The sequence below is a fragment of the Clupea harengus genome, chromosome 24, assembly GCF_900700415.2.
Source record: "Clupea harengus chromosome 24, Ch_v2.0.2, whole genome shotgun sequence".
NCBI classification, from domain to species: domain Eukaryota; kingdom Metazoa; phylum Chordata; class Actinopteri; order Clupeiformes; family Clupeidae; genus Clupea; species Clupea harengus.
In genome coordinates this window covers 13,486,226-13,496,225 of record NC_045175.1, presented here as the reverse complement: position 1 = coordinate 13,496,225, position 10,000 = coordinate 13,486,226, and the positions used below count along the sequence as shown (strand labels likewise).

Below are 10,000 nucleotides of genomic sequence, written 5' to 3'. Positions count from 1 at the left end.
GAGAGGCCTGTGTGCAGTCAGAGAGGCCTACATGCAGAGAGGCATGTGTGCCAGGCAGAAATGCCTCTGTGTACAGATGAAGGTCAGGCCAAACAGAGAGGCCTGTTTTCTATAAACAAGGCTACACAGTTTCCACAGGGGCAGGCTTGCAAGGACAGCCAAATATTAATTAGGAAGGTTTATGCAAAAGGGGATGCAGAACTATCAAAGAGCAGGTAAGGAAAGTTCCCAGGAAAGAGCCCCGACATCATAACCGGGAGGGGTGACACTACTGATAAGGACACAGCTGCTCGGAATCTTGAAAGGTGCTTTGGCGTTTAGTGAGCAGAATATTGTGATTGGCTGAGCTTGGATAAAATGTATAGGTTTGAGAGAATATTCTGATTGGTTCAAACTTGGATAAGCTTTGGGGTTCTGATTGAAAAAGCAAAGTGACGAAATATGCCATTTAAGAGTTAGTGCACTGGTTTTAGAGCTCAGAGCTGATCCATGGACCACCACTCTCGATTTGAATGAAAGTGTGCGAGATTGAATAAACTTCAGTTCATCGCATTCGGCCTTCTGACTCTCATTGAAGTATCAACTCTAGGATTTGAAGGGGTTGTTTTCGCTACAACATGTAATAATAATAATAATTTATTTTATTTGTAATGCACCCTTCATTCAAAAGAATCTCAGAGTGCCAACATGTTAAAAACTAACTATAATAATACAATAAAATAAAAATGAATTAACATAAGCATAATAGAAAACTTTTTAACATTTTAACATACGATTTAACACAAGGCCAGAAATGCCTTCCTGAATAAAAATGTTTTTAGTCCAGCTTTAAAGGAGTCCAGCGTCTGCGTTGCCCTTAGGTGGTCAGGGAGGCTGTTCCATAAGCGTGGCGCTGCCGAGCAAAAGGCCCGGTCGCCCATGGTGCGGAGCTTTGTTTTGGGGACGCGGAGGAGCGAGCTGTTTGAAGACCTGAGGGTGCAGGTGGAGGTTTGGGGAGTAATTAATTCTTGCAGGTAGGGAGGTGCATGCCCATTTATGCATGTATGGGTGAGTATAAGGACTTTGTAGTCAATCCGGAAAGAGACAGGGAGCCAGTGTAGTGAGTGTAATATTGGTGTTATGTGCTCATATTTCCGGACCCTCATCAGGATCCTGGCAGCGCTGTTTTGGATGTATTGCAGCTTCTGGATGTTCTTGCCAGTGATCCCATAGAAAAGCGAATTACAATAGTCCAATGTGTGTGTGTGTTTGTGTGTGTCCCTCAGACATGTCTGTGGAGGTGAGCCCGTTGACCGTGATGGAGGGGGAGGAGGTCGACATGTTCTGCGGCTCCTGCGTCTTGAGCGAAGCGCCCACCTACACCTGGCTGAGAGACGGGCAGGTCTTGGCCAGCCTGGAGCGGACCAATCAGCTGCTGCTGGAGCCGGCTCGTGTGGACGACATGGGTACTTACTCCTGCAGGATCCAAGGTCACGAGGCCACACCCTCTCATTCTGTCAGGCTGACAGTGACGTGTGCAAAAATAGGTTGGTACTTGCTAGTCTGTGTAATATGAACTCATTTTAATAAGAAGTAATATGAACATTCTCATCTTTTGACTTCTCTCGTACACATGTGTGTCCTGTATCTTGGGCCTGTGTGTAGCAATACCTCCACACAACCTGGTCTTTAATGTGTGTGTGTGTGTGTGTGTGTGTGTGTGTGTGTGTGTGTGTGTGTGTGTGCATGTGTGTTTGTGTGTGCCTTTCACAGATCCTCCAAAGAATACAACAGCCATTGTCTTGGGGAGATCACTACAGTATGCTACTCTGACCTGCAGCAGTGATGCCAACCCACCAGTGGAGAACTACACCTGGTTTAAGGTGAATGAGTCCACTCCAGTAGGATCAGGACAGCAGTACAGCATCACTAACATCGGATCTGAGGATGGAGGACAGTACTACTGTGAGGCCAGGAATAAAGCTGGTGCTCAGAATTCATCTCCAATCTTAATTGCTCTGCAAGGTAGGTGATATTGAGCTTTCACTGCAAAGGGCAACTAAATATTCTTATACACCGCCAAAACGATAAAATTGTCTCAAGGTGCTTTACAGAGCCTTGTGCCTGGACCCCCTTAGAGCAATTACAATGAAAAAAGGTCATGAAATTGTTACTGCTACAGGTTACAGGTTATTTTAATTATAATTTTGGTCACACTTTAGCGGTCCCCTATAGACGATCTAAAGGTGCTCAGATTGTAAACAAACTATCTGTTGAAACTCTGTTAACTACAATTGATGGTTAAGGTTAAGGGTTGGGTTTGGATAAGGTGATGCTCAGTGAACAATTAGAAAGACTGAACTTTAGTTTTGACAAACCATCTGTAAAGTCTCTGCAGACGGACTATGTCAATAAAGTGTTATTATTTCCCTCAGGGAAGGCAGGTGTTTCAGAAGCAGTGGTCATGGGCATTACGGCGGCCATTGTGTGTGTTGCTCTTGCTGGGGTTGCTGTGTTCTGTGGAATGAAAAGGTTAGGTGACTTACTTGTTTTTTTCTTCTACAATAGTGAATTATTTACAGTCATAGTGTTTACAAAAAAACAACCGTTAAATAAGACAACCGCAACAGAAAAAAAACACAGCACACAAAATTGTGACCACCACTGGTCACTTTTGTGTGAGTGGAACAGGCGGTTAGTATGCAAGTGGAACAGGCGGTTAGTATGCAAGTGTGTGCAGTGAATAAGTGTTTAGTCCTTAGACGTGGGTAAAACAAGAGTAAGGTACAATACTTATTATGAAGTCGACACTTCATTTGAATTAACTTTACAAACATACGTGTTTATTTGTGTTGTTTTTATTTATCTATTTGTTTTTATTTATTTGTTGCTTTAGGAGGCATAGGAAGCCAGAGAGTGGCGGCAGTGCAGCTGTTGCCAAGGTGATGAGTGCTGACAATGCTACTGTACTGACTTCCACTGACAGCACCCCAGACAATGCTGTATCAATTATCTATTCATTGTCAGACTTTCATCTGTCCATCTGTCTATCTATCCATCTGAGATTTCTTTCTCTCTTTCTCCCTCCATCTCTCTCTCTCTACAGGTATTAAATTACAGTATATATATAACCCATGACCTTGGTGTTTTTTAGCATGTTTGCACCTTGCTATAGCAGCATGACCTTGGTATTGTTAGCATGTTAGCACCTTGCTATAGAAGCATGACCTCTGTGTTGTTAGCATGTTAGCACCTTGGTATAGCAGCATGACCTCCTTGTTGTTAGCATGTTAGCACCTTGCTATAGCAGCATGATCTCGGGGTGGTTAGCATGTTAACACCTTGCTATAGCAGCATGACCTCAGTGTTGTTAGCATGTTAGCACCTAGCTATAGCAGCATGACCTCTGTGTTGTTAGCATGCTAGCACCTTGCTATAGCAGCATGCCCTTGGTGTTGTTAGCATGTTAGCACCTTGCTATAGCAGCATGCCCTTGGTGTTGTTAGCATGTTAGAACCTCGCTAGCAGTTGGATTACAAGGTGAGCTGCAAGAACACAGTTATGTGTTTCTCATCATGGGAGGCTTTTATGTAAAAATAATAAAGTTTGTTTATTTCTTTCATTCGCTTGGTACATTCCACATGTCAATAATCAATCTGCAAAAGGAATACAATTAGAATTAAAAAGATAATGCCAAATTTCTCAACATTTGACATTTCTTTTTCACTCTGTTTCTAGGAAGCACGTCCCATCCCAGGAGATAGTACTTACATAGCACTGGCCTTCAAATCCCATAACTCTGAGTACGAGACACTTGCGGTAAGTATGCTGCCATTCAGTTTCAGTGCTATACTATGTGTGTTTGAGTATGCATGTCTCACCGAATCACATTGAATAAAACACTCAAGATGACAAGTGTGCAGGTCTTTAGGTCACACCTCCTCGAAGTAGAAACAAATGTGTCCCTTGCACCAGTGAAAAACGGATGCAGTACAGAGTATGACCAGTAGAGGGCGAAGAGCAGCTTAACACTTCCAACCCCAAGGCTTTTTTTTGACTATGTTAGGTAGTCTGCCATGCCTGATATTTTTGTATATTTCACCTAACTAAAAACCATGAGGCAAAAGTGGCGTTTATGATTATATTCTAGAACACCTCAGCAATAATAAAATGAGAGTAAAAGGAATGTAGTAAAAAACGTTTTTTATTAAAATGAAATCTAAAGACACAAACTCACAAAGATCCATCCCTGCTTTAATTGACGTCTGCATACACAGTATTAATATACACTGCATGTATGTGTACATTTGTATTTATTTAGCTTCATTGATTTGTTATTGTATTGGTTTTTACACTTGTCTTGTTTACTTTTTGCACAGAATGCCAGGAGCGAGACGAATGACTACACCGACGAGCCGGTCGGTGGAATCTACGAGACCTTGGATGAGAAGACAAACAGTGGCTGATGTGGCCGGAAGTGTCCTTGTGTGTGGTGGGGGGAGGGGGGTGCATGTAGGTATGTGGAAAACAAAATGAAGAGATGAAGAAAAAGTAAAGTTTTTTGCCGTTGTTTTGCGTTTACTAAATTTCATATGTATACATTTGTAATGATCTGTTTGTCTTCATCTCTCTCTGCTTGTCAGCTTACTGTTATAGTTGTATTCAGATTCATTCACCAGTAGTTGCTTGGTTCCAGATATCATGCTTAAAGCTTAAAGAGTGTCTTGTAAAAGCTTACAGCTTGGATTGAGTGATATTTCCCTGAGTGTCATGTTAAAGTTTAAAGCTTGGATTGAGTGATACCTCCCTGAGTGTCATGTTAAAGTTTAAAGCTTGGATTGAGTGATATTTCCCTGAGTGTCATGTTAAAGTTTAAAGCTTGGATTGAGTGATATTTCCCTGAGTGTCATGTTAAAGTTTAAAGCTTGGATTGAGTGATATTTCCCTGAGTTTCATGTAAAATTGTAATGCTTGGATTGAGTTTTTTTTAACTGTGTTCAGATAGGAGGTTTTAAAGTGAAAAAACACGTTTTTGTTGACAAAAATAAAACTCTCTTATTCACTGTGTGTGTGTGTGTGTGTTTGTATTGTTGCCACCTGCTGGGAAATAATAGTCATCGCACCTCAAAAGCTAAAAACCTGTTGTTTGTAATTATATCCAGCTAAACAAACAGGTGATCCTCAGCATTGATATCTATATTAAAGGTGTGATGGGGTGATCCTCAACACTGATATCTATATTAAAGGTGTGATGGGGTGATCCTCAACACTGATATCTATATTAAAGGTGTGATGGGGTGATCTTCAACACTGATATCTGTATTAAAGGTGTGATGGGGTGATCCTCAACACTGATATCTATATTAAAGGTGTGATGGGGTGATCCTCAGCACTGATATCTATATTAAAGGTGTGATGGGGTGATCCTCAACACTGATATCTATATTAAAGGTGTGATGGGGTGATCCTCAACACTGATATCTATATTAAAGGTGTGATGGGGTGATCCTCAGCACTGATATCTATATTAAAGGTGTGATGGGGTGATCCTCAACACTGATATCTATATTAAAGGTGTGATGGGGTGATCCTCAGCATTGATATCTATATTAAAGGTGTGATGGGGTGATCCTCAGCATTGATATCTATATTAAAGGTGTGATCCTCAGCATTGATATCTATATTAAAGGTGTGATGGGGTGATCCTCAACACTGATATCTATATTAAAGGTGTGATGGGGTGATCCTCAGCATTGATATCTATATTAAAGGTGTGATGGGGTGATCCTCAGCATTGATATCTATATTAAAGGTGTGATGACTGTCTGGCTGACCTGACAGCACAATGTGATGGGGTGATCCTCAACACTGATATCCGTATTACTGTGTGTGAGCGTGTGTGTGTATGTGTGTCCCTGCGTTTGTGTGTCAGGCGTGTGTTTGTGTGTGTGTGCGCGTGCGTATGTGCATGTTCATGTGTGTGTGACGTAGTATGTGTGTGTGTGTGACATATGTGTGTGTATTTGCTATACAAATGTGTGTGTGTGTAGGTGAGTGTGTGTGTGTGTGTGTGTGTGTGTGTGTTTGTGTGTGTTAGTGTGTGTGTGTGTGTGTGTGTGTATTTGAGTGTGTGTGTGTGTGTGTGCGTGTGTGCATTTCAGTGTGTGTGTGTGTGTGTGCATTTGAGTGTGTGTGTGTGTGTGTGTGTATTTGCTATTTTCTGGGCTGCTGCAGGCTCACAGAAGCTGTGAGATCAGGCTGTTTGATAAGCCGGAGTAGAGTAGAGTAGTTCACTACGTCTGTTGAGGTTTGAGTTTTGAACCATGGTTTTAAAGTTGCTTACATTTGCCAAAAATTCAGAGCATGATGTCAGAATCACCAAAACACCAAAACATCTGGCAATCAACTCCAAAGAGTTAAGGAATAGTTAGCACACACACACTCACACACACACACACACACACACACACACACACACACACACACACACACACACACACACACACACACACACACACACACACAATGTCACTACAAGTTTGCAGGGTCATAGGATAAACATCAAACGAGGAAACTGTTACGCCAGAGGATGCCTGTGTGGGTGTGTGTGTGTGTGTGTTTATGTGTAAGTGAGTGTGTGTGTGTGTGTGTGTGTGTTTAGGTGTATATGTATGTGTGTGTGTATGCATGTATGTGTGTGTGTGTGTGTGTGTGTGTTAGTGTGTGTGTGTGTGTGTGTGTGTGTGTGTGTGTGTGTGTGTGTGTTAGTGTGTGTGTTAGTGTGTGTGTGTGTGTGTATGTGTGTGTGTGTGTGTGTGTGTGTGTGTTAGTGTGTGTGTGTGTATGTATGTATGTGTGTGTGTGTGTGTGTGTGTGTCTCTGTGTGTGTGTCTCTGTGTGTGTGATGGTTCCTGTCTTAAGAAAAGGGGTGTGGATAAATGAAGACGTTCATGTTCACAGAGTCATCTGTTCCTCAAACCGATGCTCTTACAGCAGCAGCACACAGCACCTCTGCAGATTACTGTATTATAACCAAGGTAAGTGTGTGTGTGTGTGTGTGTGTGTCTGTGTGTGAGCGTGTGTGTGTGTGTGTGTGTGTGTGTGTGTGTGTGTGTGTGTGTGTGTGTGAGTCTGTGTGTGTGTGAGCGTGTGTGTGTGTGTGTGTGTGTGTGAGTGTGTGTGTGTGTGTGTGTGTGTGTGTGTGAGTGTGTGTGTGAGTGTGTGTGTGTGTGTCTGTGTCTGTGTGTGTGTGAGCGTGTGTGTGTGTGTGTGTGTGTGTGTGTGAGCGTGTGTGTGTGTGTGTGTGTGTGTGTGAGTTTGTCAGTGAGTGTGTGTGAGTGTGAGTGTGTGTGTGAGCATGTGTGTGTGTAGGTTACTGTACCATAACCAAGGTAAGTGTGTGTGTGTGTGTGTGTGAGCATGTGTGTGTGTGTGTGTGTGCGTGTTTGAATGTGAATGGATAATGAGATTGAATATGGGCAATTAAAACAGGACACTGTCTTTGGCAAAAGGGACGTGGTGCAGATTATGAGGAGAGTCAGTTGTGTCCTAGGGTAATCAAAATGTCAATTCAAAGTTGAGAATCCACACACACACACCCATGCGCGGACACACAAATGTACACACACACACACACATGCACGCATGCACACTCACACACACGTACACACACACATACACACACACACACACACACACACACACACACACGCACAGTGTATACACAGTGTATATAGAAAAATCATTTTAGTTTTGTTCTTTGCTCACTCAGTGGATTCTTGTGCTTTCATTTGTGTGTCTGACACGACAGACTGGATCAGATTTAGCCTAGAAGAGGGTGATGATAGACTTGGTCTGGTGCAATGATAATCTTTTGAGTTTGGAGCATTTGATATCTGTATGGGTGATTGATAGACATGGTCTGGAGCAGATCCAGATCAGGGCGATGTTAAGCTTTTGAGTCTTGAGAAATGTTTATTGTTTTGGCGCTATTTAACTAAAATTGAATTTAATTGAGTTTGAGCATTTAATATTTTTGGTAGAATTGGTCTGGTATTCAGCTGCTGGAGCTTTGACTGGTTGCTGCGCTGCAGTTTCTCAGGAGGAAGTTCTCAGAATTATCTTGACGCCAATCGCTGAGTCACCAACTGCCAACAAACTCTTTCTCCCCCACATCTTCTCTGTCCACCTCTTCTCTGTCCACCTTTTCATCTTTCCCCTCTATTCTATTCCTTTCTCTTCTCCCGCTCCACCTCTTCTCTGTCCACTTATTTCTCCACTTTCTGTCCACCTCTTTCTCCCCCACTTCTTCTCTGTCCACCTTTTCATCTTTCCCCTCTATTCTATTCCTTTCTCTTCTCCCGCTCCACCTCTTCTCTGTCCACTTATTTCTCCACTTTCTGTCCACCTCTTTCTCCCCCACATCTTCTCTGTCCACCTCTTCTCTGTCCAGCTCTTCATCTTTCCCCTCTATTCTATTCCTTTCTCTTCTTCCGCTCCACCTTCTCTCTGTCCAGCTCTTCATCTTTCCCCTCTATTCTATTCCTTTCTCTTCTTCCGCTCCACCTCCTCTCTGTCCACCTCTTCATCTTTCCCCTCTATTCTATTCCTTTCTCTTCTTCCGCTCCACCTCTTTGCTCTCATCCTTTCCTTTCCCCCATCTTGTCTCTCTCCTCCTCTACCTCACTCTTCTATTTATTTCTACTCATTCACATCTTCTCTTTTAAACCCCTTCCCCTTTCTCTCAAACATGTTCTCTTCCACTTATGTCCCCTTTCCTCTCTTCTCCTCTCCTCTCTTCTCCTCTCCCTCTCTCCCTCTCTCTCCTCCCTCCTCCTCTCCCTCTCTCTCTTCTCCTCTCCCTCTCTCTCCTCCCTCCTCCTCTCCCTCTCTCTCCTCCATCCTTCTTTCCCTCTCTTTCCTCACTCCTCCTCTCCCTCTCTCTCTTCTCCTCTCCCTCTCTTTCCTCTCTTCTCCTCTCCCTCTCTCTCCTCCCTCCTCCTCTCCCTCTCTCTCTTCTCCTTTCCCTCTCTTTCCTCTCTTCTCCTCTCCCTCTCTCTCCTCCCTCCTCCTCTCCCTCTCTCTCTTCTCCTCTCCCTCTCTCTCCTCCCTCCTCCTCTCCTCCTCTCCCTCTCTCTCTTCTCCTTTCCCTTCCTCTCCTCACTCCTCCTTTTTTCCCCCATCTCCTCCCTTTTTCTTTCCATCTTTCCGTCGTCCTCCATTCCCCTACTGTCCCCCCCTTCAATTTCATTTGTCCCTTTTCCTCCTATGTGAGACAGACAGGCATCAGCTGGTTGTACAGTCATTCATTGACACAAGCAGAAGTTCCTGGCGTCATTCTTCGAGTCGCCCTACGGTGACATTTCATGTCTTTTTAATGAGGGACCTCCAGCTGGTTTATTAATTTATACAGGCAGAAGACCCCGCCCCCCCCATTCTATTTAATGTGTCCCTTTTCCTCCTCCCTTCTTCCCCACCCCACCACACACACACACACACACACTCTCTCTCTGTGTGTGTGTGTGTGTGTGTGTGTGTATCTCTGTGTGTGTGTGCGTGTGAGATACACACACACACACACACACACACACACACACACACACACACACACACACACACACACACACACACACACACACACACACACACACACACACACACACACACACACACACACACACACACAGAGAGACACACACACACAGAGAGACACACACACACACACACAGAGAGACACACACACACACACACACACACACAGAGAACACAGAGAGACACACACACACACACACATAGAGACACACACACACACACACACACACACACACACACATCAACGGCATGCATCTCACTGCCCTCTCCTGCTCTCCCCCTTCTCACAGATGACTTCCTGGCTCTCAGTCACGGTCGCTCTGCTGTGTGTCTGCGCCAGGAACGTCCCTTGCACCGGCACCCAACCTTTCTGGTCTCGGACCAACATCCAGAGCGTCGTCCGGGATCCCCAAACAGGACGGGTGTACGT

At 44.0% G+C, this 10,000-nt stretch overlaps 2 protein-coding genes across 2 annotated transcripts in view; both read left to right on the top strand.

Moving 5' to 3' along the window:
- The window catches only part of LOC116219307 (B-cell receptor CD22-like), a 5,768-nt gene extending 846 nt beyond the window's left edge, over positions 1-4,922 (top strand). The window contains exons 2-7 of the mRNA XM_042703491.1: positions 1,266-1,526; positions 1,753-2,004; positions 2,415-2,511; positions 2,876-2,921; positions 3,718-3,798; positions 4,359-4,922. Of these exons, the coding sequence (XP_042559425.1) occupies positions 1,266-1,526; positions 1,753-2,004; positions 2,415-2,511; positions 2,876-2,921; positions 3,718-3,798; positions 4,359-4,445 (824 nt within the window). The 3' untranslated portion in view covers positions 4,446-4,922. The remainder of the gene's footprint in view (positions 1-1,265; positions 1,527-1,752; positions 2,005-2,414; positions 2,512-2,875; positions 2,922-3,717; positions 3,799-4,358) is intronic.
- A 2,051-nt stretch (positions 4,923-6,973) lies between these two features.
- The window catches only part of LOC105892196 (plexin-B1-like), a 24,064-nt gene continuing 21,037 nt past the window's right edge, over positions 6,974-10,000 (top strand). Inside the window, exons 1-2 of the mRNA XM_042703490.1 lie at positions 6,974-7,016; positions 9,861-10,000. The exon at positions 9,861-10,000 is cut by the window's right edge and continues 958 nt beyond it. Coding sequence (XP_042559424.1) covers positions 9,861-10,000 — 140 coding nt within the window. The 5' untranslated portion in view covers positions 6,974-7,016. The remainder of the gene's footprint in view (positions 7,017-9,860) is intronic.